Source organism: Trypanosoma conorhini (genome assembly GCF_003719485.1).
Source record: "Trypanosoma conorhini strain 025E chromosome Unknown Tco_14.4_contig_00014, whole genome shotgun sequence".
In the NCBI taxonomy this organism is placed as follows: Eukaryota; Euglenozoa; class Kinetoplastea; order Trypanosomatida; family Trypanosomatidae; genus Trypanosoma; species Trypanosoma conorhini.
The window spans coordinates 57,836-67,977 of record NW_021704100.1 but is presented as its reverse complement, the minus strand read 5'-3'; the positions used below and the strand labels follow the sequence as shown (position 1 = coordinate 67,977).

Below are 10,142 nucleotides of genomic sequence, written 5' to 3'. Positions count from 1 at the left end.
GCCAAACCCCCCACCCAAGCCGCGGGGGGCTGCTGAGGGTGAATGAGGATGCCGCTGGCGTTGTTGAGGGTTTTTCTTCTTGAGAAATAAGTGGAGGAGCATGAGGTCTTTCTAGCATGTGTGGCTTTTTCTGCTTGCGTCGAGCCCGCAACATTCCTTGTCTTGGGTTTCTTTCTTTTTTGTTTTTCTCTCTTTTTCCATATTGGGACTTCTCTGCGGAGTTGGTGTGGGCGTCGCCCCGTTCTCACTCTCTCCCCGTCCCCTCTTCTGCCTCTTTCCCACACGCACCGCGCTTTTCCCTCGGAGGGCGCCTGGCCAACGCAAGGCACGGCCACACGAAGGAAGTGAACAGAGGCCAAGGAAGCGACGCAATTCAAGGCAATCGGAGAAAAGAGAAATACAAGAAAAAAAAGAAAAGAACAAAAAAAAGAAGAGGAAAGGAAAAGAAAAGAAAAGGACCCAAGGGGGAATAAAAAAATTTTTATATTTGCGCGGAGAGTTACTGCGGCGGCGTTCGTCGGCTCCGGACAACTTCCGAAGTATTATTATTATTTGGGCGTTTCTGCGTGCGTTTCCCCGACGAGCGGGACCGAAAGTAAATCAACTCGTTAGCGCGCAGAGGCCCCGCTGAATTGCGGAGTGAAAGGCAGGAGACGTAGCGGCGCCGCGAAAGACGGCGAGGAGGAGTGCATACAAGGCAACTACAGTAAAAAGAGGAGTCTTGGCTGAAGAGGCCAGCAGGAGAAGAGAGAGAGAACAAAAAGAGGCAAAAGGCAAAGACCAAAGAACAAAGGCGTGCTTCACACAGGAGGTAGTAAGGTTTGCGTTCGCGCAGAGGCGGGGGAGGAAAGGGTGTGTTTTCTGCGTGTTGATTTCCGTGTGGGCGGTGCCTGGGCCTGAAGTCCGTCGAAGACTCGTGTGACATACACGTTTGCGGAGCAGATGCTGTCCACGGAGGGGTTGGGGCGCCCGCAGCAGGGCCACCCCCGCCACAAGTTCACCGCCGTGGAGGAGATGGATTGCCCCATCGGCGACATCATGAGTGTGCCGCTGGACCGCCTCTGCCAACTGGCATGGCCGCTGCTGCGCTACAGGGAGGGCGAGAATCTCGGCAAGGCCGCGGAGGCGCTCCCCCTTTCCCAGACAGATGCGGAGGACGTCTACCTCGCCCGCATCATTGGGGCCACTGCCAGTGAAACCATTAGTTTTTTTTGGATGCAGCCGTGGTGGGGCCAACTGACGTGCCACACGCTGCGGCTAGCGCTTTTTCGGAAGGCGCTGCATTCCATTTTGGTCACGAGTGCGGTTGTCCCCTCCGGGCAGTCGGCAGAGTCCGTGTCACCGACTGTCTCTCCGTTGGCTCCGCAGAACGTGACAACGGGCGAGAGAGAGCCACACGGGGGTGTTGAGGCGAAAGGCGCGAAGGCGCCTCGAGGATCTGTGGATTGCTCCGTTCCAAGTGAAGAGGTTGCGCCTGGCAAGGCTCGCATCTACGCCGAGAAACGCAGGGCGGCGCCGATGGAGTGGGTGCTTCCATACTTTGGTGGCCAGGAGGATGAGCAGTGGTTGACGGAGCGGGTGCGGGAGATGGTGGAAATGGCGTTTGTGGCCCACAACGATTGTCAGAAGCAGCTCGTCTCAACTGCCGCCTATGTATCCGTGCATGCCCAAAGCCACAAGCGCGGCGCCCAGGTATTTCTTTTTATTTTGCGAGAGGTGCTGGACCGTTGGAACGCCGCGCCGGACACCACTGGGGAGGCGGGCATCTTCGGCTTTGGCGTCGTGGTGCCTCTCCTCGACATTGTCCGCTTCACAAAATTCAACAACACCGACACGCTAACGGTGGGCAAATTGCTTGCCACTGTGCGCCTCCCCTCCCGTGGGCGCGGCCTCAGCAATGAGTGTCTCTCAAACGCTACCTTTGTCACGCGGTATGTGCTTTCCTTGGGGGAGCGGGTGGCGGACAAGGAGGAGGAAGAAGAGGAGGAGGACGATGAAGAGGAGACGAGCGGCTGCTCTTCACATTCCCATCTGCCGCAGCCTTCGCAATGGCCAAATTGGGGGTCGCTCATGGGTGACCAAATGGCGCAGGAGCGATCGCACAGGGCAGATCACGGCAGCAATGCTGTTGCGGCCACGATGGTCACAGATACGTTCCTAATGGCTCCTCTGGCTCGCAAGGTGAGTGTGCATGTTCGTCGGGCCTCCTCTTGTGAGGGGGTACAGCTGCTGTTAGTCCCGCGAGCCTCTATCGCTGCCTCAGCTACTGCTGGTACTCCTGCAGCTGGCGAGGCGGAGGCGGAGACGGGGGAAAACGACGGTGGTCTAATGATAAAAACGCTGTGGTTTGCTCCACGTGAGGGCGAAACCTACGAACTCCTTGGCGGCTGCGACGCCGTGGTGCGCTACAAGCGGAATCCTGAGGGTGCCACGCAACCGCGCTTACAGGTGGAGATTCGTGTAGAAACAAGTCTGGAGGTGGATGGAAGATGGGTGGTTGAGCTTCGGAACACCTTGAGTGGCACGCAGCTGATCGTGGCAGAGGCTGTTCTGCAGGGAATGAAGAGCGTCATTGTAACAGGCGATGGTCGCATGCGGGAGGAATCCCTGGCACTGTTTCGTAACGGGCTGCTTTCGCAGCCGCGGGGAGGTGCTTTACCGACGTTTGTGCAGGATATTTTAAGCCTGGATGAGGACACCTTGCGCAGGCGCGTGCCGTGTCGCCAGAGTGATGCCCGGGGTGTGCGTGCGGCGCTGAGTCTGATTGGCATGTTTCTTTCCAATCATGAGGCCGAGGTAGTGTCGTGGGAGTCGCGTTTGTGGCAGGATGCCGTGAAGCGTGTGGGTCTTGCAAGTAGTTCGCTGGGGAAAAATCCAGGCGCGACGGAAATGGCCACGTTTGTCCTTGAGCACGTCGCCTTGTGCCAGTTGTCCATGCCGCAAATTGTGGAGGGGACCATCGCTCTGCTGACCTCCAACATTTCAGTGAGTGAGATACGGCACATCTTGTCGACGAACCGCACCCGGGCCGAGCTGTGCGTCCTCGCACTCTCACTGCTGCTACGGGCAAAGGAGAACTTTGTGCCAAGAGGCATGTTTCACTTAGTCTCGTTACTAAGAGATTTTATGGCGTGTGAGGGAAGTCATTACTTGCGGCGTTTTCGCGGCTGCGGGGAGTCCTTGGAGGAGGAAATTCGTGGGTTGGTGCATCTGCTTTTGACAAATGTGTTCACGGCGCTGCACCGCGTGATGTCGCTGCCGGAGGCGGAGCGGGAGAGGCATGGACCGCACCGGTTTTTGTGGGACTCGGACGACTTTGCCCCGTTTGCTCTCGTCACGCTTTCACTTCTCGCCTCCCCGTTGGATGCGCGTGATATTGACTTTGTTTGGTGCAAAATCGCCGGCCAGCTTGAGTGGCTGCTGCCGAACTTCACCGATTTCGCCCGCACCGCCTCCTTTAAGGTGAGCGAGATGGAGGAGGGGAGCATGCTGGAGGCGCTGCAGGCCCTTGCCAGCGACTCCACCGCGGACCACGGCGGCAGCATCGCCGGCGGCTACGCCGACCGCGGGAGTGGCGTGGGCCAGCCGTCCATTGGAATGACAATGACGGGGGCCAGCGAGCGCGGGCTTGGCGTGTGGGTGCCGACTGGGCGGGAGCGGGTCTGCTCGAGCTCCACCCCGCTGTACACGCCGGGGCTGCCGGTGCCGGCCCCGTGCATCTTTTCCTCTCCGTCCTCGTCGCTGTCGTCGTCGGCGTCGGCGCCGCTGGCGGGCGGCCCCCCCGTCTCCCCGTCAACGATTTGCGCGGCGGAGGTGCAGCTGGTGAGCGCGCCGTCGCGCGAACTCATCGTGGCCCTTGCCACGAAGCAGCTGAGCGGGCTGACGGCCAACAGCATGAAGGATGACCCCGCCGGGTTCTACTTTTTGCCCAACGACGGGAAGCTGCACCACAATGGCTCTCAGCTTTCACTGCCCCCACTTTTTCAGGGTGACACGCTCGCCTTTTCCTTTTCCTTCGCACCAAGGACGTCTACGCGGGCGTTATGTGTGCTTGTGAACGGCGTCCGCATCGCGGAGTTTCCGGCGCCGCGGCAGCAACTGTTTCTTCTTGCAGGCGTCATGGACTCCTCCGCCCTGCGCAGTTGCAGCCTGCGCGTGTGTTTCCGCTCCCAGAAGGAGATGTATCAGGCGGCCCCAGCAGTGGCTTGCGGCAACCACGACGCGGTGCTCAACGCGCTGCCCACGCGCCACAGCATTTCTGTGTTTGCGACGAACGTTTTCTTTTACCTTATCTCGCTCTGTGCGAGGCGTGTGGCGCAGTTCCGTCGGCAGGGCGGAGCGGCAGGCGCCTCGATGCAGGCGATGTCGCCCACGGCGTCAGCGAATCGAGTCCACGCGCTGCACACGGAGGAAGTCTGGCGAGGATTTGTGGATAGCTGCTGCAATTCACTGAGGCAGAACGTCGAAAGCCTCATCGACTCCATCACGCGTCTGCCACCCGTGTCGCAGGTCAACGACGCCACGGAGCGGGTGAAGCGGAATGCGGCGTCGTTTGTCTACCACCGCTTCCTAATGGATTACATCACCATGATACGCACCGTCGTCCGCTGCCTGTCGTCCCCGGTGGACGTGCTGTCGACGCTGTCAAGGGTGGTTTGCTGCGAGGACGTTGGCGAGCGGGAGCGGTGCGCGGCGCTGACGATTGCGTGTTCGCTGCTGTGTGAGCCGCACCGTGCGTTTGCCCCCGGCGCCTACAATCCCCAGCCGCTGTGGGACTGCTGCCGCTCACTCTCGCGACATGTGACGGCCTTGACGTACCAGCCGTTGTTCACCGTGAAGAGCGCCGCCGCGGAACTCACCGTCTGCTCCGGCGGCCGGCGCATCAAGTTCGTGTCGGCGCCCAGCGGCGCCTCGCGTGCGAGGGGGAACGCCACCTCCTTTGCCTCGCGGGGCATCCCGCTGGACGGCTCCTTGGGCGAAGTCGTCGCCTTCTCCGTGCGGCTGCAACGCAGTTTTGCGTTCGACACCCTTGGCCGCTTCTATAACGTTGGCCTCGCGTGCCCGTACCCCATGTCCGCGACGACGACCCTGACAAGCCACCCTGGCGAGTGGCAGAGCATCGCCCACACGTACGCCATCACGGATTACTTCACCGACATCGCCTCTCCCTCGGCGCGGTCGGAGTTGCCGCGACACGCGAAGCACTGGATGTCAAACGAAGAAAATATCATATTCGGCTCGGGCGACGTCATCACTGTGATTGTGCACACAAAACTGCGTTGCATCTCCTTTGAACGGAATGGATTTTCACTAGGGACGCTGTACACGAATATTCCGGCCGTGGTGAAGGTGCTATTTCCATTTGTGGAGCTCTTTAACAGGGACGCGCTGGCGCTTTGGCTGTATCCCCCCCGCGAAATCGGCATCCGCGCCCGCTTCACCATGCGTGCCATGCTGTACCATTGGGGAACGGAGCTGCTGCCGCGGCTCAATCAGATGCTCAAGGACGATGACGTGGTGGCGCTTCAAGTACTTGGCGCCGACGGAGACGAGAGGTGCTTCTGGTACCGAAGTCCTCCACGCAGTGAGTTGAAGGGGTCGCGTGTGGTGCACCTTGTGCGACAGATTGGCTCAAGGGCGGAGGTGCTTGTGGAGGGCAGCACAAAGAGCATGAAGGTTCTGGCAATGGCGTTGGAGCCCAACTACACTGCTGCCATCAGCAATGAGTTGCCTGTCACGCCGGTGGTGGAGGAGCTGCTGCGCATCGTCTTCAACTCCATTAGCTTCACCACGAAGGCGAAAGGGTGCGACATGGTGCGTATTCAGCCAACCAAGATGTTTCTCTGCGCGCTGCGCCTACTGTCAGAGATGGAATTGACGCCCCTGCTTGCATACGATGTTGAGGTACTTCGAATATTGCTGGCACAACTTATACGCATTCTGGAGCTGCCGGACGCCATTCCTGCGGAGGGGCAGTACATTCTCCTGGAGGCTTGGAACGAGCTGCTGCTGCTCCCCGACGACGATGCGCTTTGGCTTCCGCTTCCGCTTCCCCGCGACACCAACGCCCAGGACGCTCTTTTGCTTGACAGCGGCGGGTCCACGGGACCCGACGATGCAGGCGGCGACAAGGCGTCTGACATGTGTCTGCGATGCCCAACCTGCGATGCGCCGTGGGGCGACTGCGCCTCTGACGGCCACGTGGCCCCCTACAGCCTCTGCTTCACACTGCACTGCGTGCTGCAGCGGTTGGGAGTGCCGTCGCCGTTTACAGGGTTTATCTGCGAGTGGTCCCTTCCGGGAACTCACTTCTGCGTGACAATTCGCGTGGGCCCTCGTGGGGAACTGGAGGGCGAGGGCGAGGAGACGCGGGGTCTCTTTACCTTCACGGCGAAGCTGGTCTCAGGCCACTTTCTGCGTGGAAGTTGTGTGTACAAGGGGGCCAACAACCCCACCGCCCGCGCCCAGCTGGAGGAGGAGTGGGCCTGCGAGCTATGCACCTTCATCAACTTGGCGGACTCCACTCGGTGTGCCATGTGCACGACTGCCCGCCCAGACGCGACGTGGACGTGCGTCTTGTGCGGCTACGCCTTTAATTCGAAGAACAATGCCATCTGCACCACCTGCGGTCATCAACGCATGGGGGCCTCAGAGACCGACTCCAGGGCGGAAAAGAAGCTGGCCTTTTGTGAAGGCTGCGGGGGCGATCGGGAGTACACCAAGTTTGACGATTTTGATTGCCACGCTTTTTGTCAGGAGTGCCAACGCGAATCCAGGTGGTTGCCGGAGGAGAAGTACACGGGTTTAATTGAGGCCACACTTGTGGGTGCCGGTGACACGATGGATTGGAAGATTATCCTCGGCGACACCGTCACCGTCTGCGCGGGCTTGCGCACCGACGCGTATTCGCTGGAAGGGATGCAGCAGGCTGCAGCGGCGGCGTCACCAGCTGCGAGTGAACTCTCACGCTACGTTCCGCCGCTCGTGCAGATCCGTACGGCTGGAGCCGACACTTTGAGCCCCGCCTCGCCTCAGCAGCCTCAGCAGCAGAAAAAACTGGCGGAAAGCTCCAGTGCGCTGGTTCCTGCTATCCTCTTCTTTTGCAGTCGCATTGTTTGCCGTTGGGGGCCGGAACTTGCCCCGCATCAACTCTCAAACAGTGAAGTCTTGCACCGCCTCCGCGTGTTGGATGACGCTTGGTTGGCCGGACTTGAGAAGGTCCCGTTTGAGGCGGCACGGGGCATTTGCTCCTCCTCCTTACGCATTCTGCTCGCGGGGACGCGTAGTGGGCAGGTGATCCGCTCTCTTTCCTCAGTCGCCCGGGTGCTGGTGAACAGCCACGCCGCGCTACAAAAGCAGCGGCACTACCTGCTTTATGCCCTTTGCGTGAATGCGATGCGGTGCGCCGGCGATCGTGAGGTGCGGGAGGTTTGCTACGCGGCGCTCAACACGTTACTCGAGGAGTCCGCCGGGCAGCGGCTGAATGTCAGTTCACTCCGCGACGTGGTGGCGATCACGCCTATTGTGGCGGAGCAGCAGCGACTGATGGTGCATGCCTCGCTTCGGGGCGTGGATGTTTGCACCAGGACAAATGTGATTTCCACAAGTTGGCTGATAAAGGCTGTGGAGCGGATGGAGCGGTGCGAGCGGCTTCCCGCCATTTTTGACGAGCCCTCACCTGACATCTTTCCCTATCTCGTGGAGCTGCCGGACACACGCATGGGCGACGGTGGGGAGCTTATTGTGGGGCAGGTGCGGGGCAGTGTTGGGGTGCTGGCGAGCAAGGGCGGCCGGTACTACTACGAGCTGGTGGTTCCAGCAAACCTTGGCACTGACCGCGGCAAGACGGTCGTGATGGGGTGGGGGACGATGCAGCATGAGGTGCTTAGCGGTGGCCAACACGTCGGAAGCGATATACACTCCTGGGGCTTCAATTGCCAGGACCAGCTGCGCGTGCTGACCGGCGAGCAGGCGATTCCGACCCCGCGCCCTATTGTTGGCAGCGACGTCATCGGCGCACTACTTGACCTTGACGCGATGATGATGTGCTGGAGCGTGAATGGCGAGCAGCTGATGTGGGTCACCGTCTCGACACAGGGCAAGGGGGAGGCGATTTACCCGTTTGTCAGCGCCTCCGTCGACCCAGTTGGGGTGGTGGTGCGGCTCGGGCACACCCAGTTTAAGCCGGACGGCTACGAGGACTTCAGTCCATTTTCCAACGAAATGGCACGGCGTGAGAGTCACGTCGAGCCGCGGTCCTACGATTTCTACGTGCAGCTCTGCAACCTCGGCAACGAGATTGTCAACTGCGGCTTCACTTTGGACTCCTTGCTGGCGACAAGTGCCTGGTTTGACCAGGCCCAGGCGGCGATAGCGCAGTACCCGCTTCTCGCCGCAGAGGTGGCCGACAAGGCGCTGGAGTGGCTGCGGCCCTACCTGCAGCACCTGCGCTCCATCAACTTTTTGGCGATAAGTGTGGCGAAGAGCCATGACATTCTGCGGAATTCGCCGTACCTGATGCTTAGTTACCAAAAGACGCGTCAGCTGTTGTTTTTCAGCGCACGCTGGGCCATCGTGGAGCGGCAAATTGATCGTCGTCTGATTCGCAGCAATCCGCGGCAGCAGCGCGAGGTGGTGATTGACCTTAACCGCGCCAAGGCGATGGCGCAGAGCAGTGAGAGTCTGGACTTCATGACACGCTTCGAGGGCTCGATCACGGGCCAGCTGTTTCGGCAGACGAAGGAGGCGGACATTTACCTGGACGCCGTGATGTTCGTGATCAGCCTCGCCGGGGAGGTGGCCGACGACGCGGGCGGCGTGACGCGCTCGGTGGTCACCATGATGTGCGATGAGCTGAACTACCGCGAGGAGGACGACGGGCGTCGCGTGGACCCGCTGCTGCCCTTCTTCCGCCTCACGGGCCACACGACGATGGCGAGCGTGGTGCCGAACATGGACTTTTACCGCGAGAACCCCGAGCACCGCCTCTTGTTTGTGGACGTCTTTACGTGGCTAGGGAAACTGATCGGCAACGCGACGATGAGCGGGTACCTCATGTTTTCCCTCACCTTTCCACGGCTGACGTGGAAGTTTCTGACCTTCGACAAGCCCACCATTGAGGACTACCACGCCGACATCGACGACACCGTGCGGGGGGCCCTGAACGATGACGAGTTTCTGCTGAACGACGACTTTTTCTACTCCATCCCGGGCATTGCGTGGTGCGACGAGGGCGTGGCGGACACGATGGGGATGGTGCGCTCCGCCCGCGTGTGCCCCGCCCTGACGCCCGCACGCAGCGCGGTGGACCTGACGACGATTGCCCCCGCCGACGAGAACGAGGAGGACGCCACCGCGGCGCAGCGTCGCAGGGAGGCCGTGCGGGCACTGCTGCACCAGTACGATGAGCTGCTGCTTGCCATGCTGTCTGGGATTACGTTTGTCATACCGGCACCCTCGCTGCAGCTCATCCGCTGGGACGATTTGCAGCAACGCGTGTGCGGCAACGCCTGCGCCACGGCGGAGGACGTCATCTCCTCGCTGAACCTCTCCCTGCTCTCCGAGGATCTTCGTCGCATGCTGAAGGAAGTCGTGTGCGGCTGGACGCCCCAGCGGCGTTCACAGTTTTTGCTCTTTTGTAGCGGGCAGCGGCGGATTCCCCTGCCCGAAAAGGTGCAGGTGGCATGCGGCGACGATCCCAACGCGGTCCCAACCGCCCACACCTGCTCACCCATCTCACTGCTGCTGCACCCGTACCCCTCCGCCACCGTCTTGCGCGAGAAGCTGGAGGTTTCTCTTCGACACGCCTATGAGTTTGGATTTGCATGATTTTACTCTCTTGTTCTTGGGTGGGGGGAGCACCGTGCGCGGCTTCGTCCCCCCATTCCGCAGGGGCTGCAATAGGAACCCGTGTGCTTGACTGTGTCCACACACAGACACACCCTCGCAGTTTTTTTTTTTTGCCGTCAGTCGATTGTGATGAGCCAAAGAATGTTTTGTTTCGCATTGTTGTATGTTCTTTCCCTCCTCTTCCCCTCACCCCTTCTCTCTGGTGTAGCGGATGAAGCAAGTAGGGAGCGTGTGCGTATCTATGCATGTATGTCTTTGTGTTTCTTTCCCCCGTCGCTTTGTTTGCGTGTTCA

General features: G+C 60.3%; 1 protein-coding gene across 1 annotated transcript, besides 2 other annotated features; it reads left to right on the top strand.

Moving 5' to 3' along the window:
• Positions 1–167: 167 nt before the first annotated feature.
• Positions 168–195: a sequence feature (A-rich).
• Positions 196–386: 191 nt separating this feature from the next.
• Positions 387–456: a microsatellite.
• A 486-nt stretch (positions 457–942) lies between these two features.
• On the top strand, positions 943–9,828 carry Tco025E_00608 (uncharacterized protein; the record flags this gene model as incomplete). The annotated part of the gene is made up of 1 exon (XM_029367548.1): positions 943–9,828. One exon carries the CDS (start codon positions 943–945, stop codon positions 9,826–9,828), a length of 8,886 nt encoding a protein of 2,961 aa, XP_029232377.1.
• Positions 9,829–10,142: the final 314 nt, after the last annotated feature.